We start from the raw sequence: 27325 nt of genomic DNA on the forward strand, positions 1-27325 counted from the left end.
CATATTGTACATACAGGAGGGGGGGGGGTCATGAAATTAAAATGGTTTATCTGATCAAGAAACACATAATATCTCAAAGCTTGATACTTTTCTTCAAAATAATGCATATGTCAGTATATGACTATTGCTTTTATTACATGATTATTTAGAAGAAAAAAAAAATATATATATACATATATACATTCAAGGATTGTTGATCCCTATGTTTAACACAAATGTTTTATCCAGGGATATAGGCAGTGAATTTTGTTCATTCCATATGAATAGACAGTCACCTAGCAGTTGAAGGTTATAGGCACATTGAAAATGTTTTAAGATCTGGAGAAATTTCGAATCGTTGCCATATACACTCATGTCCATAAATTAAGGATAATGCCAGCTCTGGCAAATAAAGGTTCAGAAACAAAACAAACGTTACTTATTCATAAAGCCCATTTATTAAACAAAAGATAAAGAACAAAAACGATGGTGTATGTATGATACCATTCATAAAAACTACGATTTTTGCTCCCTGGAGCAATTGTAAAAAATATCTCCTTTACAAAAACTTACTATTACATGGTTGGTATGATGGTTAATACATTGTATGTCTCCCATGCGATGAAATACAGTCTGTACAATGCCTAGGCATGCTGAGTATCAAATTATCGATCTGTGATCTTGGGGAAGATCACTCCACTCAGCAAGCAATGCTCTCCGAAGTTCTGGTACACATGTAGGAGGTGGTTGACGGGCTGCAACTCGTCGGCCAAGCATGTCCCACAAATGCTCTATCGGATTCAAGTCAGGTGTGAATGCTGGCCATTCCATACGGGTTATATCCTCAGATTCAAGGCATTGGTTTACGATGTTTGCTCGGTGAGGACGGCCGTTGTCATCCATAAACACAAATTCTGCGCCCATGGCACCCCTAAACAAACGTACATGTTGTTCCAGAATGATGTCCCGATAAATTTGGGGTTTCATGGTTCCGGTTTGAACATGCAGATCTGTTCTGGAACCCAGTTAATTACACCCCAAACGAGCAATGCTGCACCACCGTAACAGTTCCGTTCAATGATGTTGTCTTGGTGGTAACGGGTACCTGGCGTTCTCCATATGAAAGTCAGACGTGAATCAGACTGCAAGCTAAACCTGGACTTGTCGGAAAACATCACACAAGCCCACTGTGACGATGTCCACATTGCATGTTCTCTACTCCAGGCTAATCGCTGTCGACAGTGAGTTGTTGCGAGCGGAACACATCTGAAAGGCCTGCAAGCATATAGACCAATATCTCCCAAACGTCTGTACACGGTTTGCCTTGAAACTGTGGTACCCGTGGCTGCAGATAGCTGACGAGACAGGTCGGATGCTGTGCTTTGTCTGCTTTTTTTGGCAGTTACTGCCAAATACTGGTCTTCATTCAGCATTGTAACTCGGGGCGACCTGTACTGTAACGTCTATTGACATTTCCGTTATCTTAGAATCGTTGCCAAAGCCTAGAGATGACACTTTGGGCAATTCCAAGTTCCTCGGATACTTCCATCCGAGTACGCCCACATTCCAGGTGGCCAATAATTCTACCACGTAAAAAATCATCCGCATGCTTCCTCTGTGTCATGGCACGCTTATGGCACTGAGCGCCTTACAGAACTCTTGTGAACAATTTTACTTCTTTGCCACCATTCCTTATATACCCCCCTCTTACACTCTCGTCATTGTGACGTACTATCGGCATCATCTGGTGGCTTCCTGAAATTTGCATATCATTCTTGCAGATGTGTGTGATAATTCTACAGGTGAAATTTTTACTTTAGATTTCGATTTCCGTGTGATTCTGAATTATCCTTAATTTATGAACATGAGTGTATGTAGCAAGGTACAGGAGCAGGGAAAGTGGGATGTTGTATGTGAATGCGAGAAACATCAGCGGATCTAACGCAGAACCCTGAATGATTCCTCTTGTTACAATCCTATTACTACTAGATAGAGTGCGGCCCATTTTGACTTCAAAATAAGGTGGCTAATATATGTATCACTTTATCAGAAAGTCCTAAGTAACTTAATTTTGTAAACAGAGCTGATCTTTTTATTATTTTGTCAAACGCTATGTAATACAAATTGTCATAAACATTAATTACGCACAGTTTGTGTTGCATTTTATGTGTTATGTCAAGAATTTTTTGTTTTACAGTGCCATCTGTGAGTGAAATTTGAACTTTCTTTTTAATTAAAAAAAAAGCCTCTACTTTTTAAAAAGATCTACAATTTTTTTTTCTTTCTACAAAAATGCTTTTGTCAAACGTCTACAAGAAAAGGACCAATAAAACCTTAAACCAATAAATCCAAATGTATATTTCGACGCACTATAGGTGTTGTTTTCAGAGGATAAATGCAATCACGCTGACTGGGGACCCCACTTGGATTACATACGTTTAACTTGTGCAGACGTATATTTTTCCGCTGAGCAACTGAGGGTTACGATTTTGTATCCAATCAAGGGATAGTGGTGATATTATATTTATCCACTGGAGACAATGCCTATAGTGTGTCAAAATGTGTTAAGAACTTCGTATTTTTTGGTTATTTGCCTTTTCATTGGTCTTCTTTTTGTGATTGCATCAGACAAATTATTATTCACTGTCCAAAACAGAAATTCTAGGCCATGATAAGCATTTTAGTGCAAACTGGACCTTTTTATGTTGACTGATTTGTCATTAGTTTTTAAAATGTGTACAGGACTGCTTGTCCGCCCTGTATATTATGACAGAATATAACACGTTCGAATGGATGTAAAAATAATTTTAGCTGTGACTTGACCTGTGGTTTAGTTTTGAGTGTAGAATAGACAATCATGCAATTTGTAGATAGTGCTTTTGGATGATAAAACTTTCTGTACTTACACCATTAAATAATTGTCTGGAAATGAAAATTCATTGAAGTGATAGATTTAATAAATTGAGAGACATGTACTAACATGCATGGTCTGCGGTTGTTTTAGCATGCGATGGTATACAGCATATCGATTTGCCTTCACTGCCAGAGTTGACAAATAAAAGGATCACAGGAGCTTGGCTTATTCGAAGACAATTGGCTGCATTGCACCTCAGACGCTTCCATCACTCTCGGAGAAATATTAAAGGTCTTCTTTGTGAGGTAAGGAAAAATGTATTGATAAACAGCAGACATTGATGTTGGTGTTTTTGAACTGTTAGAGAGAGAGTTTTAAAATTTTAAATAAATCGTTTACAGAGCCCTAGGGGGTCTGCTGAACACTTTTGGAAAACCACTGTTTCAAACATATCAATGGACTTCATTGATGTGTTTAAATATTTGAATGAATAAATTTTTCAACATTAATTTTCCGTCTTTTCTTGAATAAAAAAAAAGATTGTGCTGCCAGCTGGTTTTGTCTGTTTGGCTATGATTCTGGCATTGGCTATTCCACCTCTTGTTGAAGAGCCACCACTTGAACTGCATCCATGGTTGTATGGTCCACCTAATAATATTTTCTTCAGGTATGGCAATTCTTATAATGAACTATAATATAATAAAATTTATGCGATAACAATATATTTGATTAGATATAAGCCTACACACTTTATACAGAGCTGCTGTTTATTTTTATATTTTGTGGCTTATCTTTACATAAATTTTACAGTAATGAGGATCCGAAAAGTCCATTAACGGAAAAATATGTGGAGAGTCTACTGTCTCATACCAGTATGGGAACAAGATGTGTTCAAGGACAGCCAATGAAGTGAGTTTACCAAATTTGATACAGAAATTTTCACAGATAGCCATAAGTAGTTATGTTAATATGTTAAATTTATATATAATACGTTAATATTTTTCTATTGGAGATATTATTTAGACCTAAAACCGGTTAACACTTGAGAAATTCATATTTCACACAATGAACTGAATATATATCATCGAACACTGCAATTAAATGAGCATAGACATCAAATGGCAGGGGACTTAACTTGAAACCAAATAAACTACAGAGTGGGCAAAAAGTCCGTAGAAACTTTAAAAATTCATCAAAATTGGACAAATAACCGAAATAAAAAAACGGTTTGCAGGGTTAGCATCGCTAGGTCACAGAAATTTTTTTAAGATAGAAAAAAATTAACTCAAAAACAGCCGATAGGTGGCACTGACATACACATGTCAAAGAAAAGATATGTAAATAAGATGTTTTTATATATGTTTTAAGATGTCTGTAAATCATTTATTACAGCAGTATGACTGCTGTTTTTGACTCAGTTTTTGACTCAAAGATATACAAGAACTAATGTTATTATTCTTCATACAAGAACTAATGTTATTAGTCTTGAAACTTGAACATATGTCAGATTATCGCTGATAGTTCCAAAAACGACCAACAGGAGACACTGGAAACCAATGACATCAGTTACATCAATACAATGACATCAGTTACATCAATACAATGACATCAGTTACATCAATACAATGACATCAGTTACATCAATACAATGACATCAGTTACATCAATACAATGACATCAGTTACATCAATACAATGACATCAGTTACATCAATACAATGACATCAGTTACATCAATACAATGACATCAGTTACATCAATACAATGACATCAGTTACATCAATACAATGACATCAGTTACATCAATACAATGACATCAGACATATCTATTATAAGGCAAATAATATTGTATAAACCTGATCAGAGTCCTGTGTAATTCATTTACATATTTTTCTATTCAGAGGTTTACCCTGCACTCCAGTCAGATTCAATAGATCGTCTCTAAGCGTACCAGTTTTGACCAACACAAACCATCACCTTTTAACCTGTACATGTGATATTGGTACTCAGCATTGTCCAGCAGGTGCAGAAGGACCAACACCACCTCACGTGACCCTCAGTACAACTGATGTAGTATACAACATGACAGGAAGAAATGTCTCTGATTGGATCATCAAAACGAAAAAGAAGTTCTACAAAGCAAGGTAAAAGAAACACTTTACTGATTTATGGTATTTTTTTTTTAAATAGATTTTTTTTCATAGATTTCTAAAATTTATATCAAGACCAGTTCTAGTAAATTTTACAGAATGTATAGATAGGCAATGTAAATTATATATTTCTACAATGAGAATTACCTATCATTTCTATTATAGTCGATAAAATTTTAATCAGAATTTATTTCCTTGAAATAAATTTTACAGGTACGGAGGCTTCACTTTTGGCTTGAAAAACTCCTTGTCATCTGTGAACTTCACTTTGGCTCATTACATGGCTGAAAGGCTTCTTGGTCAGTGGTTGAATCCTAGTCACTTGTCCGAAATTCATGAGATGATCATTGAAGCTGAAAGTAAACTTCGATCAGTTGAGGTGTTTGATAACGTAAAGGTAATGATACCAAGGCATGCATTCACTTATAGCAGGGGGGTTCTCAAACTTTTTCACCTGTTGTGCCCCTTCCCCCCGAATCAATGCTTATCTAGGGTTCCTTGGAGCAGTTTAAAAAAGAATATTTTCGAGAAACCTTTGTCATAGCCACTGCTCCGTGGCACCCCAGACAAGGGTTGGAGGTGCATAGTTTGAAAACCCTGACTTATCGTATAGTTACAAGTATTTTTTCCCTATTGTATTTTTTGTGTGTCCTTCTACTTTCTTCTTCCATTTTGTATTATTAAACAGGGTGCCTGGATCAAATGTCCCTATTTTTAACCAGTTCCTACACTTTGGAAGAAGTTGGAAAGGATGAGAAAAGTATATAAATCGAAAGCAACACTCAAAATATTTGTGCAAAAAAGTCAGTTCCCCTTTGGCTTCAACCAACTAAAATCCGCTTCAGCTCTCCTCATTTCCTACTTTAAAATAGTGATTCTCCATGCTATGTTGCTTACATGTTGTGTAGCAAAAAGATAAGTTTTTCATACCTTTTAATTTATACGTTTCTGTGAAATTTTCTAGCGAAGTAACAGCTCTGAGTTCATATGTTTGGGACTAGAGGAGTAGTATACAGGAGAGAACATAGGGGGCTTGTGCCCCCCTCAAGATGATAAAAAATTAGAAATTTAAAAAATCAAAATTTTTTCTTTCTTGCACAGAGCATCTCTGTGCTCATCATGTTCCCCCCCCCCCTCCTCGGAGGGGCCATGCAGGGATCTCAATTAAATAGGAGCATTCACAATAAGATCTAGCACAATGATTTATAACAAATATTTAAATTAAGAGGTGCTGCCTAGGCCCTCTTTCATTTTGTCGTAGGGCTATGATGTTGTTGAGACAACAAACGTTTTATGGACAAATATTCAAAAATTTGTTCGAGTTCTGTAGAACAGCCTCATTACCATCAAGGATTCTGCAAGAAATTTCATGTTGGAAACCCCTGATATAGAGAACAGATATAGGTATATAAAAATGGACAGTCTGGAGGAATGGAATATTCCATAGCCAAAACAGCATCACACTAGAGATTGTTCTATTATGGCTGAAAGAGACATTTGTCAGAAGATGAACAAGGAATTCAAACTTTAGTTGGAGGATTCGACTAAAGAAAATAAAGTCAACTGAAAAAGTGTTGATAAAGAGGGAAAAAAAAGTCCTTAACAAAAAAAAGAAAAGGGCTATTTTTTTCCCTTCAGAAATCAGCTTCTCTAGTAATAGGTTGCACTTTTTGGAAGTGCAAGAAAGGAGGTGTGTTGAGATATGAATTAAGCATTGAATAGCAAAGAGTAGAATAGCATTCCAACACTGAAAAATATTGTATTTACCTGTGCTTATTTGTTCATTTGCGCTTTCCCTTCAAAATTGTTTTGATGTGTAAAAGTTTTCGAAAGTGAAAACACATGACTTAATAAATCTGTCATAAAAAATGCCACCCCATGTAATCATGCCACCTCTTCACCTCATGCCTGTAGCCAGCCCTGCATATCCACAGAACAATTTACACTTTTCTTATGGTGACATCATTTTTCATTTTGTTTACTCATAACATGGCAGCATATGTAATAACACATTCAAGAAATTCGTTGTGGATCTTATGGAGTTATAGGCAGGCAATTTTTTTTAATATCATCACCTTACGTGACATTACTGATTTTTATTCCTTTTTTTTATCCAGATACCTTGTACTGTTGGGTGGGTTTGCATCGCAAGAGCCCAGGTTTAATCCTTGTAGTTCCATAGTGGTGGTTGCTTGATGTAATCAGGCATTGGGCAATTACACCAGATTCATTGGGAAAACCAATTCAAGCAACCACTACTATGGAACTAGAAGGATTAATTCTGATGCTCTAACAACAGAAGAGTTGGAGGTATTGAATCAATATTCAAAATTACTACTGCCCCTTAGAAAATCTAATTCATTGAGAAACCCTCTTATGAAGTGTGAATGCATATAACTTTCTATCCAAACAAAGCTTCTTCATGCAGAGCAGCGGATCCTCCCCCTCCAGTAAATAATAATAATTACGCTGGATGAAAAAATCAATATTCCAATTTTTTAAATTGGCAGCACTTCTGAGCACCTAATTTGCACAACCCAGTCAAATAGTCATATTTGTTTTCTGTTTGAGCATTTTCTGGCATGCACGATTGCTTGTTAGCAATTCCGAAGAGGAATATGAGGTACATGTGCTGTAACTGTAATAGTGTCTGTCATATTTTGAGATGGTACTAATAACGTTGAACTGGTAGAAGATTGAATAGAGTATCTGTGTGCATCCTTATGAATAAAGTGCATAAGACAGGTTTTTGATATGATGCATACCAGGGGTTCTTAAACTATGGGTCGCAAGGGCTTCCGAGATGGGTCACGTATCAAATCAAACATTGTGTTAATAAGTAATGTTTATACTAAGCATTTTTATATTTGAAATATAGAGTCATGGGTTGTGAAGTTAGTAGTGTTGGTGATTTTTGGGTCGCGGCTGAAAAGGGTTAAGAACCCCCTGACTTAAACAGTAATAAGATTCAGTCATTTTGCACTGGTGAAGGTGGCTACACCCTTCATACCTGCTGTAGTTTAGCATTAAACACACAGGGCATGTTTGACAGAGGATTAAAATAATTCAGTTGTTAGATGTTTCTCACAGTTCAAATTTTCCATGTCTCATGAAGATGAAATTCTATTTCAGGTATGGTTCAACAATAAAGGCTGGGCATCTTCCGTTGCTTATATGAATGCAATGAACAACATATTACTTCGGGCTCATTTACCACCAGGCACAGAGACCAACTATTATGGTATATCGGTGATAAACCATCCAATGAATTTCACTCAAGATCAGTTGAAAGATGAAGTCTTGTAAGTTTTTTTCTGCAATGCACATGCTATTAGTGTGAAAATTCAATATCGGTATGAGTCTTAAATCAAAAATTTCTCTTCAGTTGTGTATTATGTATGGTCATGTCTTCATGCCATACAAGGTGGAAAGTCTCAAATTCAAGTATATGATGACATATCAATGACATATAAAACATGAGACTTTATTGATGTCCATAACAAATATGTTAAGGGTGTCATATTTCAAAAATATTTTCCACTTTAGGGAGCGTAAAGGCCTGAGTTTGTTACATGCAGTTTGTGTCATCTTCGCCATGTCATTTGTGTCTGCAAGTTTTGTCATGTTCTTGATTGAGGATAAAGCTTCTGGTTCCAAGCATTTGCAATTTGTTAGTGGGGTCAAGCCTGTTATTTACTGGATTGGAACCTACACATGGGACCTTGTAAGTCATTGTGTTGATTAATGATTCTTATTTGCAATGATGATGAAATCACAAAATGGTACATGCTTGAATAAAATCTTGACTATCACTTTACATCTCAATAAACTTTTTGAATTTCAGATGAACTTTTTGGTACCCTTCACTCTGTGTATACTTATATTTTATGCGTTCAAAGAAGATGCATATGTCTCCAAAGATAATATTGGTGGCTTCACCATGCTTCTATTTTTATACGGGTAAGAATTTTAATTAGTTATCAGATACTCAAGTTTATAAGCAAGGAGTTGAAATTAAAGCGTGTGTGTGTGTGTGCTAGGAATTTATTCTATACCTTCCTTTTCTTTGTTCTGAATCTGAATTTCTACTTTTTTTTAAAATCTGAATTTTGTCTTTTATTGAAGTTCTAAATTAAAAGTTCTTCATTTCTTCTTTTTCTATGTTCTAAAGATGAATTTCCTCTTGTTCTAAGTTATAAATCTAAATTTCTTTTTCTAATTCTAAGTTGTAAGTCTAAATTTCTTTTTCTAATTCTAAGTTGTAAGTCTAAATTTCTTTTTCTAATTCTAAGTTGTAAGTCTAAATTTCTTTTTCTAATTCTAATTTTCTTCTTTGCTATGTTCTAAATTTCTTCCGTTTCTAAGTTGGGAAAAGAGGAAGAAATTTAGATTCACAATTTAGAAAAGAAATTCAGATTTATAAGTTCTAAATCTAGATTTATTCTCTTATAAATCTGAATTTATTCTTTTTCCTAAATCCTAGATTTTTTATTTTTTGCAAATTTCTTCTTTTTCTAAGTACTAAATCTCAATGTCTTTTTTTTTCCTAGTTTCTGAATCTAAATTTCTGCTTTTTGTAAATATAAATTACTCATAATAAATTAAAATTAAATCACATATTAGGAATTTATTTTAAACCTTTCTTTTCTTTGTTCTGACTCTGAATTTCTATTTTTTTTCAAAATCTGAATTTTTCCTTTTATTAAAGTTCTAAATTAAAAGTTCTAAATCTCTTCTTTTTCTAAGTTCAAATTTATTCTTTTCCCATATTTTAAATCTAGATTTCTTCTTATCTAATTTATAAACCTGAATTTCTTCTTTTTTAAAATTGTAAAATTTTTTTAAATCTAAATTTCTTCTTTTTTTATGTTCTGAATCTCAATGTCTTCTTTTTCTTAATCTAAATTTCCTCATTTTCAAAATATAAATTTCTTCATTTTCTAAATCTAAAATTCTAAACTTCATTTTCTAAATCTAAATTTCTAAATCTAAAATTCTAAACTTCATTTTCAAAAAATAAATTTCTTTTTCCTCTAAGCTCCAAATCTAAATTTTTTTTCTTGTTCAAGTTCTAAATCGAAATTCCATCTTTTGCCAAGTTCTAAACTTCTTTTTCCTAAGGTCTGAATCTAGGTTTTTTCCTTTATAATTTATTAATCTAAATTTCTTTTTTTTATGTTCTAAATTTTTTTTATGTTCTAAATTTTTTTTATGTTCTAAATTTTTTTTTATGTCCTAAATTTTTTTTATGTTCTAAATTTTTTCTCTAATTCTAAATTTCTTCTTTTTTTTGTAAGATTTAAATTTCTCCCTTTACTAAATTGTCTCAAACAATGTTTTTCAATAATATTTAATACTAGCTATAATACCCGGCGCTGCCCGGGTTTTCTTCAATGAGGCTTTTTTGGATCACGTGTTATCTCCCTCTATTTTTCTTGAGGGACATACAAACCGTGTCCAAGTTAACCAATATGGCGACCTGCGCGATTCATGAAATAAACAAATCTAGATTTACACAGAAACGTATAAATGAATATATATTTTTCTTTTTTTAAGGGGCGCTAGGTATTTCGATCCCCCCCGAACTTCCAAGTTATCCATCTGTCTGTTCCAGCTTCCAAAAATCCTTAGTTAAAGCTGTGGAATTTTTTTGATGCACTTTTCACGGGCTCATAACTAATTTTAAAATATCCTAACCCACATGAATTTATGCAAATAAATATCAAAAGAGACAATATGGAGACATTAATTTTCATACTTGGGAAGATATAAATGAAATCAATGATATTGCTCGAATATCCAACTCAAAAGTATAGGTTTGGCTAATTACTTCATATTTAATCTCCTGGGCTTTGCATATCTCTAAGCGAACTGCTGAATATTTCACAAATCGAGAATTCAATTCAATTTTTAAAATTATTGATGGGGCGGAAAATCCCACTAATTTCCGCATTTCTACAGTAAAATCGACAATTTTAGCACTGATTTCTATGAGGATCACCCTTTTCCTGACTCTCAAAGCGATGCTGATGATGATTATGACGTCTATTCAAAAAGCCTCATTACTGAGAGTATATTGAAAATGTGGCAAACCATTATAAAGGCATAAACTATTATACATATACTAACAGGATTAAAGAAGTGACAAACCGTTGTAAAGGCATATACACGTCTAAAACGCATTGCTAGGGAACCACGGTAACCAAAGTAAACGTTCGGAAAGTGATTGTTGAGGCCCAAAAACCATTGTTGCCGGACAGTTTTTTGCCCATTTGGGGCATTTGCCCTAGTCTGACGAAATTTTAAAGTAGCCTATCGTTCAAGTCGGGTCCCATTTGGTATATATGCAAAATTTGGCGACGATCGATCTAAAATTGTAGATTTGTATAGAGAACACACACACACACACAGAAAATCAATTTTATATATATAGACTAGCTATAATACGTGGCACTGCCTGGGTTTTTTCTATACACTGGAGAAGTTACAAACCATTATAAAGGCATATAAATGTCTGAAATGCATTGTTTGGGAATCACAGTAACCAAAGTAAACACTCTAAAAGTCGTCGTTGAGGCTGGGAAACCATTGCTGCCCGAAAGTTTTTCCGCCCATTTCAGGCATTTGCCTTGATCTGATGAACTTTTAAAGTAGCCTATCATTCAAGTCGGGTTCCGTTTGGTATATATGCAAAATTTTAATACGATAGATCTAAAATTGTAGATTTGTATAGAAAACATACACATACAGACAGAAAATCAATTATATATATATATTTATTTATTTATGTTACTGGAGTTATTGGTTTCAAGATTTAATGAGAATTCATGCCAATTTGTCACATAAAAATGACTGATATTTTAAATATTTTTTTTATAGGTGGGCTAGTATACCGCTGATGTATCCTGCTACATACTTTTTCTCTGTCCCGAGCACCGCGTTTGTTGCTCTTGGCTGCTTGAATCTATTCATTGGAATTGTAACAACATTATCAACTTATATTTTAGAACTTTTTACTGACCAGGTATATACGATGTAAAGATATCATTGGAATTTTTTTATAATATGTTGCATGCAAAATATATATATATATATATTCAAATATAATTAATTTTTTTTTTACAGGAGCTTCGAGACATTGCAGCCATACTCAAGCAAGTTTATCTAATTTTTCCCCATTATTGCCTAGGAAGAGGGCTCATGGATTTGTTTACAAATCAACTAGCAAACGAGACATTAAAAAAATTTGGTAATTTTCTTCAAAACGCTTTACTATGCATTGTACTGTATGATTTATTATCGTGACACTGAGTATTCAAAAATTTTCAATTTTTTTTTCAAGTTTCACCTACAACAGAACCTCTATTATTTGGCCTTCTTTGAATTGAGTCTTTCTATAAATTGAAAGATCATTCTAAAAATTGAAACAAACTTTATGATAAAGAAAGCTACACTTCCTAGATATTATTATTCCATCACTCTCATCAACTCTGCCATACAACAAATAACTACTGATGGAAATTGGGTTGAAAATCGTTCTCTCTAGAGAAAGTCATCTTGTACTTCTGTCCTCGTCTTAGACGAGGAGACACTCTTTGAGGGCATATTGAGGTGCCATCTATCAGTGGTTGCCTCAGGTTTGATAGGAAAAGAACTTCTTGTTGCTGTTCTTTAGGATCAAACCACCTGACCTGATGGTTGCCTTTATGGTTGTGGATGAGCATCTTATAATTATGCCACTCGCACCTCCCAGGCTTCCTAGATATTAATAATGAGAGGAACTTAATGAGCACTAACCAATAAACCACAGAGACACTTACATCCTTTCCTTGTAATATCTACAGTAACATGACTTATAGAGTGGAAGCATTGCTCTGCCTCCCTTAATTCCAGTAATACGCCCTCAAGAGGCAACAGTTGGGAGAGGGAAAAAATCCCTCTCTCAACTGTAGCATATGTAAGAAGGAGATTGTTTGGGACAGTAGCATATCAAAGAAGGAGATTTTCTGAATGATAATGCCAAGTCGAACATGGACAAAAGCATCTCTTCAAACTTGATATTTTTAAGGGGTTTTATTATGTTATTGTAGTGTTATGTACAGTAATTCATTGTATGTAGGTCCCAATTTGCTTTGAACACAATTTCTCCCTTTTTTTAAATTGTTATTTACAGTATTCCTGTAATGCAATATTTCTCTAAAAAGATTCAATACCAGACAGGTTAAATACACATGTAATTAATTTTGCCCAGGTTTTCAATCTCCTTTGTAAATCTGAATATTTTTCTGAATCAGCTTACCCTCAGTCCCGGTCAGAGAGGGGTTCTGCTGTACTTGAAATTATTTACAGTGAAAAAGCTAGTAGAATTCCATAGTATTTATTTTATGTTCGTTAATTGCAGGGATCAGTTTGTTTCGGAATCCATTGTCTTGGGATTTCTTGGGAAGGAATCTTGTATACTTGGCGATCCAAGGAACCGTCTATTTTTCTATAACACTGTTGATAGAGTATAAATTTTTTATAAGGAAGAGGTGAGTGTTGTTGATTTATTAATGATTTAATGACAACAAACCTAAAATGTTTTCCAATGTACACAGATTCTTTCAGGGCCGCAACTAGATGCTTGGTCACCCGGCGTAAGTGAACATTTTGGCGCTCCCTTGTAATGTTGAAGGAGAGGTTTGAGAATAAAATTTGCTCCCCCTCTGGTCCAGCGCCCAGGGCAAGAGTCCTGCCTGCTCCCCCTAGTTGTGGCCCTGGATTCTGGTCATATCACCATAGGGCAATTTACTACCATAGGATTGGGTCGCAATTCTTTTTTCTCGTAAGGAAAGCACTTCATAGAACTCTAGTGTTAGAATTTTTTTTACCCCTTTCAATTCTGGGGAGGGAGAATATGTGGTTACTTGACAAGTAACCACTACAAGTTGTAGTACTGCACTTCTGTTTTTCTTTTTGTGGATGAAGGAGACTTGCCATATTACAGTCAGGCAATACAGTAAAAGATACTAAGTAAAAAAAACTGGGAAAATATTGCCTGGCAGTTCAGCGGTTAGGGAGCTAGTCTTTGAGTGCAGGTCTGAATTTGAATCCTGGTTTGGGCATGGATGTCTGCTATCATCAAGGCAGCAACTGGGGGAGGGGGGGGGGAGAGAGCAGCAGGCAGGTCTGATACCTCGGGCACTGGACTAGAGGGGACACAGAAAGGAGGTGCCAAAATGTGTGCTTGACCCAGCTGACAAAGTATTTAGTTGCGGCCCCGACTAACACTAGCAAATTCCCTGAACCAACCTTGAGGATGTCTTGGGAATACGTGAGGATCCCATTATTATTTAAAAAAAAAAAAAATGGGGGGGGGGGCGATGATAGGAAAAGAAATGTAAAGGAAAGAAGGAACGAGCAAAAAGTTTGTTTTGGAACTATAGTTTTGGGAACTATGTTCTATATTGAGAGACTTTCTCATGAATTTTAGTGTAAAAAATTGAAAAATATGTGGTTTATCCCAGGATATATCCCTTTCAGTCTTCTCCTTGTAGGGAAAGGTAGATCGTGAAACGAATACTACTTTATTAGATGGTTTAAATACTTTGATGAACAAAGGTTTGTAAAATTTATTTGCTATACAGTGGTGCCGCTCTTAGTTCCTCAGAACTATACACGCATGAAATTGTGGGATATACAGCTGGACCTGCTTATAAGTTGGAAAAAAACAGCAAAAATATTTGTTATATGCAAACTTTGATAAATCTCTGTGCAGGCTCGATAAGTAATACAAAATTCATGGGAAATTGAAAATTTGTAATATTCATTTCGTTATAAAAGAGTCAAACTGTACATGGGAAGTATTGTTAAGCAATTTGATATTATTTCATTGACTGGTCAATATGAAAATCTACTGTATAACAGGTATAAATTACCCTTAAGTAAGAGAATTTCAAGATTTAACATATTTTTAAGTACAATTTAATGCATGATATGCAATGCAATTTTTTTTCAGAAATTTCACTATTTTATCATCAATATCTGAAGTGGAGGATGACGATGTTGCGGCTGAGCGAGCTAAAGTTCTATCAGGGCGTTGCTCAAATGCAGTGCTCAGAATGGAAAGTCTTACAAAAGTAGGTTGAATTTCTGGTGTAGAGAATGAAGAAAAAAAATGAATTTTTCTTTTTGTTGTATTTTTTTCATATTCACCCACTATTAAGTGCAATGGATCTAACAGGTGCAGTGTATGTAAGTTTTCAAATATTGGAGCTATAACTTGAAAAAAGACTTGGCACTGGTACAGTGGAACCTCTTGATAACATACAACATGGGACTGAAAGTTTCTTCCTCTAACAGGAGTGTCCATTAATATATTGTTAAATATGCCGAGGTCCTCTTTTATGTATGTGGAAAGAATCTGTGAACAGGGGGTGTCTGCTAACAGGGAGTGCCTGTTATGGAAGTTTCACTGTATATCTTCTCTTGTTATTGTATGCTTGTTGTGGTTGTGGCTTCGTAATTTGAAAAGGTTTTGTACAGCCACAAATTTCACTTCACAGAGACATTGCATCCTTTCAAAATAATTTTTGGAAATAAATGCCTTTTTTTGTAAAAACAATAGAGAGAGATCTGAACATCAATCAAGATCCAATTTATTCCAATCAATAAACCTGGCAAACCGTTTCTAAGCAATCATTCAATGATTCGTGGGAAAACATTAAAATCCATGCTCTTAGCTCCTGAAAATTGTTGTTGCAACAATTTTTAATATTATATGATAAATCATTTTTCTCTCCATAATATCTCATTTAACATGTATTAGGTGTACAAACAAGGCCAGTATCCAGCTGTGAATCAGTTATGCATAGCGGTCCAACCTGGTGAATGCTTTGGGTTGCTTGGTGTGAATGGTGCAGGGAAGACAACGACTTTCAAGATGCTCACTGGAAATACGCCCATCACTTCAGGAAACGCTTTCATTTCTGGACATAGGTGATTTTTCTGCTTAATTTGCTTTTCTCCTTAAGTAAGCAGTGTTGTAATTCTACTCTCCCGCTGAAGGTTTAAAAAAATATACATCTAAGTTTCTAATATTACAAATGAAATAATCACAACTAAGGTTTCTGTTCAAAAATTTTCGCCTGCCTGTTCTCCAGAATATTTTTTTATTTCCCATTCCCAAAATTGTAAGAAAAATTACTGTTGTTTTTCAGTAATGCTTAAAATGGGATATAAAGTATTTTCAAAAAAATCAATGGGGAATGTTTGTTGAAAATTTAATTAATCTTTAAACCCATAGCATTGCTTGGGAAAGAAATAAGGAGGGAGGAAGAATAAATTAAGGGAAAACTGTGGAGGGGAGGCTTCCAATGTTTGTGTAAACTGTACTAGCAACCCTGCCTACTATAAAATTCTAATACTGTTTTGGGGAAGTGCAAACACAAGAGATGAGCATAGGAGATAAGCCGAAAATTGTCTGTTCAGGTTCGAAGACAGATCCTCCATTTCAGTTAGTTTCCCAACGTTTCCCAAACACTAGTGGTTGGCATCTTCAAGAGAATTGATAAAACTGGAAGTCTTGGGGTTGCCTGGAAAGACAATTCAATGCCTTCGAGGAGGAGCTAAGTGGTTCAAGAGTGAATGTGATGAAAATGAAAATTGTGGTTTTGAAGATTCCAAAACGAAATCTGTAGAAATTCTTGAATATTTATTCTGTGCTAGTGGGTTTGAACCATTATTTTTATCAGCAGTGATTAAGAGTGATGCGCAAGCATTTGATTAGCATAATTGGAATGAAGTCATCTTGCTACTTCATATAGGCAAGTTGGAATTTAAACTATACAAAAGGTATGACAAGGTGCAGCCCTGAGTTTGACCACAGAGAGAGAGCTAGCCAGAAAAATGTTAAAACTCATTGCAATTTATTTGCATTTAGCAATAGTTGATGCAATAATGTAATAGTATACCTATTATATGATTGTTATTAAATTTCATATATTAATCCATTTCAGTTCATGAAAACATTTCTTTTCTCCCTCATGTGTCTAGCATCAAGACTGACATTGACAATGCACGACAAAACATTGGTTACTGCCCTCAGTTCGATGCTCTGGATTCTCATATGACAGGATATGAACACTTAGCATTCTATGCAAGATTACGAGGTATACCGGAGAAGCATATTGCAAAGGTAAATTCCCTTGATGGTAGTCTTCTACTCTGTCTGAAGAAGGGGTCATTGACCCCATGACTCCCACATCCTGGAGCCCAGCTCCTGGGAGATGTTTGATAACAATAAAAGATGTTTGATAACAAAAGACAGTGCAGTTGTTTTATTTTGAAAAGGGGTGAGGGTTAACGAAAATATTTTTGCTAAAATTTTGCTGCTCCAAATCCTATATTTTGCTGCTCCAAATCCTGAATGCTGCTACTTCAAAATGGACTTAGTCACTTCCCACTCCTGTGGTCATGATAAATATAATGTGGCCACCCAAGTTGACATGACATTTAGTTCATCTAAATTGTAATTTAAAATGATGGGCCATTGATCATGACTTGAATCTTTCTCTTCCAAAAAGAAGATATGATCCCTTCAAACTGGAGGGGAAAAGGTGGTATATCAAGATGATTACATAAGCATATGGCTATCACAAAAAGTTACATGCTGAAAGGTTAGCACACAAACCCCTTGGTTAGACAGATAAAATAGAATTTCATTCAGAAATGACTGAAATATTTAAGCCGAGGTGTATTTAAGCCTTGTGCATAAAAATAGTCACGGTATAACAAAATGATCAATCCTATCTTTCTCGACAAGAGGTAATATAAGGAGGAATCAAATGAAAATAGAACAGTGGGTTTTAACTTGATTTATTTTTGTATGAGTGTGGCGACATTTATGTCTTAGAGACAGTGAAGGTAAGGGAGACAACCCCTACTGGGGGCTTGCCCTATGTAGTTGTGTGGAAGCATGTAATATGTGCTGGTGGTCAGCCAACAGAATCGCTGGGCAGGCAATTGGTTGTTTTTTATCTGTGTTGGTGGAATGTTTGCAAGTGAAGAAGAGCAATATAGTGTTATTAGTTTTTTAGTGACAGGAGTTGGAATTTGTGAAATGCATCGCCATATGAAAGCAGTGTATTGAAAACATGCACTGTCAGGACTACCATAAGTGTTTCTACTCTGCATTCACTTTCCAGTAGTAGAGTTTCTCTGCAATGACGGCATTAATGGAACATAAACGCACTCCCACCTTATTGTGCATCATATACTTGAGCTGATTATCTGGTTGAATTCTTTCACCAAAGTGTCTGTGATGATTGACCTTGACCAGATGATTGATGTGCGACCTTGACCAGGTTGCGTATCATCATTCACAGATTCCTGTCCCTCATGGAAATGTTTGTGTAAGTCCTGCGTCACGGATTCTTGAAGTGCATGATAGTGATAGTGATGTTAATCAAACACCACTTTTATTTGATGATGCATTTTGCAAAATTAAACTCCTTCCGCCACTAAAGAAAGAATAACACCATGTTGCTCTAATTTACTTGCAAACATTTTGTAGATGCAGATGAAAAAACAACCAATCATCTGCAAGATGATACTGTTGGCTGACCGCCAGCACTTGCTTTTGAGTGAATAGATAGGGCAAGATCCATTCCCCAGCGGGGTTGTCTTCCTTACCTCTGCACATAAATGTTGCCTCACTCATACAAAAATTAACTATGTTATATAATCATTGTTTCTTTTTCATTTGATCTGCCCTTGTACTTCCCCTTGTAAAAGATGAAATGCCTGAATGTGTGAATAATTTTTGCTAAGCTTTATTTTGAGATATATTTTCTTCTTTATGTTTTCAGTATCAAAGTGCTGCAAAAAAAATTTTATTAGTTGTTTCAAGAATATAATTTATTAAATCTGCAAGTTGGTTTCATTACCCTTCTTCATCTTCCTCCCATCTAGATTGCTAACTGGGGTATAAGAAAGCTTGGTCTTCTAGCCCATGGTCATAGATGTGCCGGAACATATTCTGGAGGGAACAAAAGGAAGCTTTCAACCGCCATCGCATTGGTTGGAAATCCTTCGGTTGTATTCTTGGTAAGTACTTTTATTGTTCAATAAAGTTTGTTATTCTACACTTTCATGCCAAAAGCATGCCAAATATCATATTTTTTAGTTGATATGCAAAATATTTAGAAAATTGGATGATGTGTGAAGATGCTGATTTTTTTGGGAAAGAAAAATTCATCTCTGCCTCTACTGGGAACCTAACCAGGATGCACGCATGCCGAGGATCTACAGAGGAGATAGAAAATTTCTTCCTTGGAGCATATATATGCTGGATGGGACTGTGCAATGGACAGTCTGACACAACCATCTAATAACTCCTAGACAACAAAGGCCACCAGATATATATGACATGATATCGCTCTCCACTTGTCTATGTAAGATATACAAAAAACTGGAATGTTGTGTGAAGATGCTGGTTCTTTTGGGAAGAAAAATTAACAACTTTCTAAAGAAATCTACACCTTCACACAACATCCAGTTTTCTGTACATCTTGCGTAAACAAGTGAAGCACCACTAAAAAGACTGTATCACAGTTTTTCTAGTTAACTAAGCTTTCGATCATCAGAAGACTTACTATAGCCTGTGCAAGACACAAAACATTCCTATGCTGGTTCATTACTTATAAATATTTTTCTGGATAATAATAGGTTCACTCTTTATACATGACATGATGTTGTCATGTATAAAGAGTGAATACAGAAATACAGCAGAACCTATTATTATCCAGAAAAATATTTATAAGTAATGAACCAGCATAGGAATGTTTTGTGTCTTGCACAGGCTATAGTAAGTCTTCTTATGATCGAAAGGTTAATTTTTTTTCAAGCTTAGTTAACTAGAAAAACTGTGCTAGTCTTTTTAGTGGTGCCAGACAAAGAAATACCTTACAAAATAAATCAATTAGAGGCTATCTAGCAGCAAAATAATAGTTTGTCTTTTTTATAAATTACAATAGGATTTGCTTCAGGATCCAGAATTCTTGCCTCCAACATTTCGCCCCTGGTACATTTTGTCCCCAGTACATTTCACCCCTGACATTTTGCCTACCCTGGCCATATAAGTTACAGAGTAAGTGACTGGCTGTGTGTGTGACCAAGTGATTGGGTGAGCAACCATGTGAATGTGTAATTGACTGCATGGGTGAGTCAGTGGCTGTTTCAGTGAGCAAGTTATGACTGTATGAGTGACCATATGAGTGATCAAGTAGATGACTAGACAACAAAGGCCTGTGTGAGTGATCAAGTTAGTGACCACATTCACTTGGCCTCTGATACGGTCAGGGCAGGCAGAATGCCAGGGGCAAAATATATTGGGGACAAAATGTGCCGGGGGGAATGTCTGAGACAAAATTCCGTAAACCATTTCTTTCAGTTCAATGTTTAACAGGAATTTTTTTTTTTTTCAGAACCGGAAAATATTAATCTCTGTAAATTGCGATGACTTTTTCTGAAAGTTCCTCCACAAAATACAAATTTTAAAATTTATGTAAATTTTTTTCCCTAGGATGAACCAACCACGGGTATGGATCCAAAAGCAAGAAGGTTCCTTTGGAATTGCATCATCGATATTGTGAAGGAAGGACGATCTGTAATTTTGACATCCCACAGGTGAAACATAATTATGATATTCATATCAAGGTGAACCTTATGAAAAATACCTTACACTGCTACTAGGACCTTAAACTGAAATGTGTGAACAATGAGTGATTTCTTTTTTGCTTATTATCCTTCCTTCTCATATGTGTTGAAGGGGCAGGTCAGATGCGAAATAGAACCCTGATTTTTTTTAACAACCCTAGATATAGTCATTTCTATATATAATCATCTTGACTGATATCCAGTGCCATAACTAACCATTCCTGTCAAAGAATTTGCATTTAGGCCCCCTTCCAAGGGGAACCCCATCCAGGGCGGGACTCTGTACGAGTGACCTGTTGCACCTGCTTAGTTATGGCACTGGCTATATCTATACATTATAATTATTTTGCTAATCAGCTTGTATTATTTTGCAAGTAAAATTTTCGGTCCTGTCGGTATCGTTAGATTGAGGTTTGACTGCATTTTCATTTGTTAATTCCCGTTTATCATCAAATGTAATTAATTTTTTAACTGGAGCTTTGATGGATTTATTGAATATTTTTTATGTGAATGTCTTTTTTTTTCTCAGCATGGAGGAATGTGAAGCTCTGTGCACAAGATTGGCTATTATGGTTAATGGCCAGTTCCAGTGCTTAGGCAGTATTCAGCACCTAAAAAACAAGTGAGATAATTTTATTATCAATATCTTTTTTAAAAGCTGTGCAAAAAATGATATTGTACGTACACATTTTTTTCCATGTAATTATGCTAATACTTTCGGCACAATGCAAATAATACTGTGAAAAAAAATAATCAATACGTATTGCACAATATAATTGCACAAGGTTTTACCCAACATTGTATGACATAATTTTTTTCTCTAGTATTTTGTGATATTACATTTTCTACCTACTGTGCTACAATGAGGCTGATAAGCATATGATCATTGTATTGAGAAAGAGCAAATTGAGAATCATGTAATCTTGTTTTTTTTTAAATAGAAATTTAGATGTTATGTTGTTGCACTGTATAGACTGAAGAGATATATTTATATAATTAAGTAATTAGGGTAAAAACTTTTGACTGGTTTGGAATTTTAAATAAAGTGAACATTTATTATCAATGAAACTACAGCTGTGCATTAAGCTCTGAAGCTCAAATAACTCAATCTTAAATATTAGTAATTGCCCCTCGTAATACCATTAGCTAAAATTTTCCTGTACTGGACAGATTGGTCTTGCAACTTGAACCACAGAAATGCTGTATGTCTCCTGCGGTGGGACAGCTTACTATAATTGCATACTGTACATATACGAGTTAGAATGTGATGATGTTTATCGGCAAATAAATGTGTTGCAATTTTTGCTTCTGTGTCTAAAAACTGTACAGAATAGTTAATCTCTACGTACTAGCAAAAAAAAAATTTTTTTTTTTCAGCAGCAGTTTAAAATTTGTAAATTGTTTTGAGAAAGATGGTGACTGCACAAAACTAAAGAGTTTCTGAGATTTCAAACCACCTGGAGGCAATTAAAAAGTGAAAAGTATACAGTCAAGTTTGGTTATAACATACCTCCTAGGTAATTAAAGAAGTGCATGCTATAAGCAAAGTCTTGAAATTAGCTTACGTAGCAATAGCTTATAAGTGTAAAACTCATTATTGAGATTGTCGCTGACAAAATAAGCTTATGCAATACATAATTGAAATGTAATAAAACGTAAAGAGTTTTTGATTATTGATACCTGAAAATTTTTAAAAACTTATTAGAAAACAAGATGTACAGCAAAAAAAAAAAAAAATTTCACAGATGTTTCTAAATTTTATACACACTCCACACCAATCAATTATACACTTGAATTAACATTCAACAGTGAGTGAGGGGATTTAAAATTTTTCTTCTATCACTACCATCCATAAAGTGATCACAGAGTAACAAAAAACAAGTAAAATTTTAATAATTCAAAAGGTCTAGACAATGCAGTTTGCAGAGAAAGAATTTTATTAAATGCCAAAAATTTTATCGTCAAAATAGTTACATTTTATCACCTATAGGTAGCGCTAGAATTAAAAATTATTTAAATGCCATCTGTGTTTATAAAAAATGTAACTGTTTTGGCAGTTTAATTTCTGGTTTATTGAAGAAATTTAGCTCGTTTTGTGAGAAAACAAGATATCACCCGCATGCAATGAACGTTATACCAAAAAAAAAGCCTGTTTTTTTTTACTATATTTTTCTAGGGGTTTTTTTTACAGTGTGTTGTATCTGAATTATTTTCTTGGTTAGATCCGTTTTTTTGGTATATTATATCCACAGCATATGTGTTTTAAGCACAGGGTGTGTTATAACAGAGGTAAAATTATGTATACATGAATGGACCAAATTGCAAGGATTACACACCGTATTATAAGGATTTTAACCGTATGTTATATCCAGGGTTTTTTGTAAGTGTACTGGACTGTATTCACACACCATCTGTTCATCATTTTAAGAACTTCAAGCATGGAATATTGATTCAAATCATCAGAAAATAACTAAGCCCTGCAATGTATTAATATCAGTACTATCAATTGATGATATCATTGCCTTTATTTGTTTGATATAAGTATTGTTTAATAACAGAATAGTAGTCCAGTGCTAACAGTGACAAAAAAAAAACCTTATCTCATTAATCTAAGTGAATCATCAAAGAACTTGCACCTCATTATTACATAACAGAATATATAATATAAGAGGCCCGTAATCTAGAATCAATAGGAGCGATTTAAAAGCTAATTTTGAATCAACACATGTGAAGGCAATTTTTTTAAACCTTTCCTTTAGCAAGAGTGGATGTAGCCTATAGTGAAAACACATTCACCTACTTTACTGAAGGATGAACCAAGGTTTCATGCATTCAAATATAAAAGAGAACCAGGCTCTATCACACGAGGTTTTCCCATGAAGACTATGATGCCTCTGGAGATTTATTGAAATATGAAAATGACATTGTCTCTCTCTCTGCTATCAATGACAGATTGAGCATTTGAAACTGGTTCGGTCCATGTCATGGCTATCGCACTATAAATTTACTAAAGAGTCTCATGGAAAATCTTGGCCTGAGCCAGCTAAAAATCCTTTGCTTAGGGACTTCGTTCAAAGGTGTGGTGTCATTTTTTCCTGTCAGAATGTTTATCTGACCAAAGGGATATTGCTATTATTTGAGAAAAGCAGCATCAAAATGACTGCATAAGCTCGTAGTTACTACAGATTGTTTCCACACTAGGCTGAGAGGTTAACACACCAAATTCTTTGAGAGACATGGAAGAAAAGTCATTAAGAATCAACTCTAAATATTAGGTCCTGGTGAAATTAGATTTCCTGTGTATAAATTGACCATGGTGCAACAAAAAAAAATGACCAAATGAGTCTGACTACATATAAATATAAATTACTCAGTTATAAAAATTATGTTGTGTTTGATTTTGTTCCACAGATATGGAGCTGGGTATACTCTGTCACTTCGAGTGGGTGGCACTTTGTCTGGCCTGCAGGAAGTCAGGCACTACATCGACCAGACTTTCGGCAGTCAAGCTGTTCTGAAAGAGCAGCATCTAAACCAAATGGAGTATCAACTCAAGCCTTCCTTATCATTAGCCGTTGTATTCCAGGAGATGGAGAGAGCTCGTGAAACCTTCCATATAGAGGATTACTCTGTGTCACAAACGACACTTGATCAAGTTAGTAGATTTGTATTTCAAACATGACATACACATCAAGTGCATTAAGCTGTCATTTCATCTTTCATGAGTATTCAGTGAAGGTAATGGATCCATTGGAAAAATGATTTTGCCAAATTTAGTTTCACGAATTCAAGCGACGTGTGAGACCAGTTGACATGTTCAAGATGTTGATGGGTCAACTTTGGGGTTTTTTAAGATGGATAACAAGAGAAAGTGCTTCCGGGAAAAGCATGATCTATTGCATGAAATTTTGCAATTAAATTCTGGAAAACAATTATGTATGAAGATGAATATACCCTGCATTATCTTGACAAAAAAGAAAAAAAAAATTGAGCGAAGTAAATTATTTCTTTGCAACAAATATAAAAAAGATTCAGAATTTAAAAAATAAAGATTTGCTGACATTTATGTTTTGAATGTTTTTTTTGCGGGGATCGAAAATACATAAACATTTTGAAAATTCCAAAAAATGAATGCTTGGGTCTGAGAGGGATAACATATTCATTCATACATCATTTTAAGAACTTAAAAAAGTCACAGATATTAATTAAAAACAATCAACATGCGATTGTGCATCATTAAATGATTTTATTTCTAAGTGATAGGAGTTAAAACCAGTTAAGAATTGAAGTCGAATCAAAAATTTATCAAGTTTAACCGGGCTGTGATGAGTGTATTAATTGGACTAGTGATGGGCAAACCACAGCCCATGGACCAAATACGGCCCATTCAGAGGTTCTTTCTTGCCCGCCACAAATTTCAAAATGGTAGTATAGAGAAATTTAAAAAAATTCATTCAAGGGGATGTTCGTTTTTTTGCATATGGGAAATATAATCGTGAGAATTTAAATAGAAATTGATCTAAAAACTTTTCATATGCAAAAAAGGAAACACGTGCAATAAATATGTATAAAGTTATCAAAATATACTTGTTTGTTTTTTCATAGTTGTAAAGGATAAACCATTGTGTCTCATTTGCAATGAAACTGTGGCAGTCTTCAAAGTATACAACCCATCCTGCCGCTTCATTTCTAAAGCCAGAATTATGCTATGAAAGTTTTATAAAAGTTCTTTTATAAAACTTGAAAAATGCAACCGATAAGGTTATTGTTCACATTCGAGCAAATGTAAATCAAATAGCTTGTTGGTTGCATTTATCAAGTTTTATAAAAGAGCTTTTATATGAAACTTTTATAGTGTAATACTAGCATAAGGCAGGGATAACAGTTTATTACACTGATTATTGGTAGCATTTTTCAAGTCTTTTAAAAGAACTTCTATCAAACTTTTATAATGTAATGCTGCCCTAAGCATCAATGTCCAAATATATCCTACCAATATAGGCCCACCCAAAATTTTTCTTTTTCGTTTTTTGACCTACTCCTGAGAATGTTTGCCCATCATTGAATTAAATAATATGGTTATTTATTTGATACTTGATTTGCATTTTTTCTACTTCAGGTATTTATTAGCTTTGCTAAAATGCAAGCAGATGTCACAGAAGGTGTTCCAAATCATCCCATAGCTCAAATATTGTCCCGGAACGGCAGATCTAAGAAACGTAGTAAAAGTAACTTGGTTTTTCTTTATTTTCATTTGATGTATCCGAAATTTCTATGTATACCCATTTAAAAGTTTTATGATACAGTAGAACCTCTTTATACCGTCACTCCCTTGAAACCATGTTTTTCACAGATCTGACGTGAAGAGTAAGAAAATTAACTGACTTATCTAAGGCAAACCCGTAAATCAACCTCTGATGCTTAGAAACATTGCAAGTGTATACTGTGGCACATTTGCATAGCTTAGAAGAAACAATGCTCACAAGAAGTATTCCTTCTATAAGCTACACATACATAAAAGTCACTCCAATGAACAGAAAACATTAAAACATCATATACACCATCGGCACCTTGCAATATTATTTCAATGGCTATATATTGCCTATATTTTCTCTGCACAGTATAACAATAGTATACGTCACAGAGAAAATATAGGTCCACGTGGGTGAAAGAACATTAGAGGAATGTTGCTCACAAGTTGAGGTACAAGGCCTTAGCCAAGAATTTTTTCTACACGTAGAGACTAACCCGACAGTGTGGTGATCCCGGTTCGGGCATGGATGTTTACTAAACTAACAAATTCCCTGGACGGATCATGCTGATCCCTTGGGAATACGTGAAGATCACGTTGTTTAAAAATCTTAACCATTTCAGTGGGAAGATTTCTCTTAAGTCAGTTGACTTCAACCTTTCACGTGGCATGGGTTACATTGAAAATTCGAATAATGTCCATTGTCCACCAAGCTTTTTAATTGCATGTTGTATGGTCAGGACCGTTGTACAACTCAGTAACCCAATCCCCAGAAAAAATTATGTTCTGGGGTACACTACTGAGCTCAAAGCATGTGGCTACCAACACCTATCTGTACTTCAGAAAATCCTTATATCAAATTATTGTAAGGTCCCCTTTGTGCAATTGAATCTGCCTGGGTGAGCCCATGATGGTCCTGCATCTGGTTAATATTACAACAGAACCTTTCATAATGATCCCTTTCTGTTAGCGGACACCTCCTATTGACAGATGCCTTTTAAGCCCATGGATATAGAGCTCCTTGAAACCCCAAGCTGACTCTCCAACATTTTTGGGTGGAGTGTGTTATAAGTATTTATCTCTATAGCCAATCAGTATTTCTTATTCTTCACTTGTAGTGGCAAAATCAGTTTTTTGTTCAAAGATGGAAGATGAGTGTGCTGCCCTTTCTAGGTGCCTTAGTAGTATAAGGTGTCAATGGATTTTGCTATATATACTCGGCGCTCGATTTTACGAACACACTCTTTTTTACAAACCGGTCCTCTGTCCTGAATAGTATGTCATAGAGCTAACCTACTCTATTTTATGAATTCTCATCTCTATCAACTCTCTGGTGTACTAAATTCATTTTTCTTCTCCTATTTTTAGTTTGTTTATTTTATTTATTCAGCTGCCT

At 34.9% G+C, this 27325-nt stretch overlaps 1 protein-coding gene across 3 annotated transcripts in view; it reads left to right on the top strand.

Moving 5' to 3' along the window:
• LOC149081064 (phospholipid-transporting ATPase ABCA1-like) overlaps positions 1-27325 on the top strand; it is a 172144-nt gene that overhangs the window by 128812 nt on the left and 16007 nt on the right. For all 3 annotated transcript variants that reach the window (XM_089237835.1, XM_089237837.1, XM_089237836.1), the window contains 19 exons: positions 2984-3138; positions 3373-3500; positions 3644-3742; positions 4734-4976; positions 5196-5379; positions 8115-8284; positions 8529-8706; positions 8827-8942; positions 11862-12006; positions 12108-12231; positions 13384-13513; positions 14980-15100; positions 15790-15959; positions 17016-17157; positions 18933-19067; positions 20545-20648; positions 21208-21300; positions 24090-24333; positions 25798-25906. In XM_089237835.1, the coding sequence (XP_089093961.1) occupies positions 2984-3138; positions 3373-3500; positions 3644-3742; positions 4734-4976; positions 5196-5379; positions 8115-8284; positions 8529-8706; positions 8827-8942; positions 11862-12006; positions 12108-12231; positions 13384-13513; positions 14980-15100; positions 15790-15959; positions 17016-17157; positions 18933-19067; positions 20545-20648; positions 21208-21300; positions 24090-24333; positions 25798-25906 (2790 nt within the window). The remainder of the gene's footprint in view (positions 1-2983; positions 3139-3372; positions 3501-3643; positions 3743-4733; positions 4977-5195; positions 5380-8114; positions 8285-8528; positions 8707-8826; positions 8943-11861; positions 12007-12107; positions 12232-13383; positions 13514-14979; positions 15101-15789; positions 15960-17015; positions 17158-18932; positions 19068-20544; positions 20649-21207; positions 21301-24089; positions 24334-25797; positions 25907-27325) is intronic.

This window comes from Pholcus phalangioides, unplaced genomic scaffold (genome assembly GCF_987345545.1).
Source record: "Pholcus phalangioides strain wild (caught in Gottingen) unplaced genomic scaffold, Ppha-v1.0 ptg000010l_1, whole genome shotgun sequence".
Lineage (NCBI taxonomy): Eukaryota > Metazoa > Arthropoda > Arachnida > Araneae > Pholcidae > Pholcus > Pholcus phalangioides.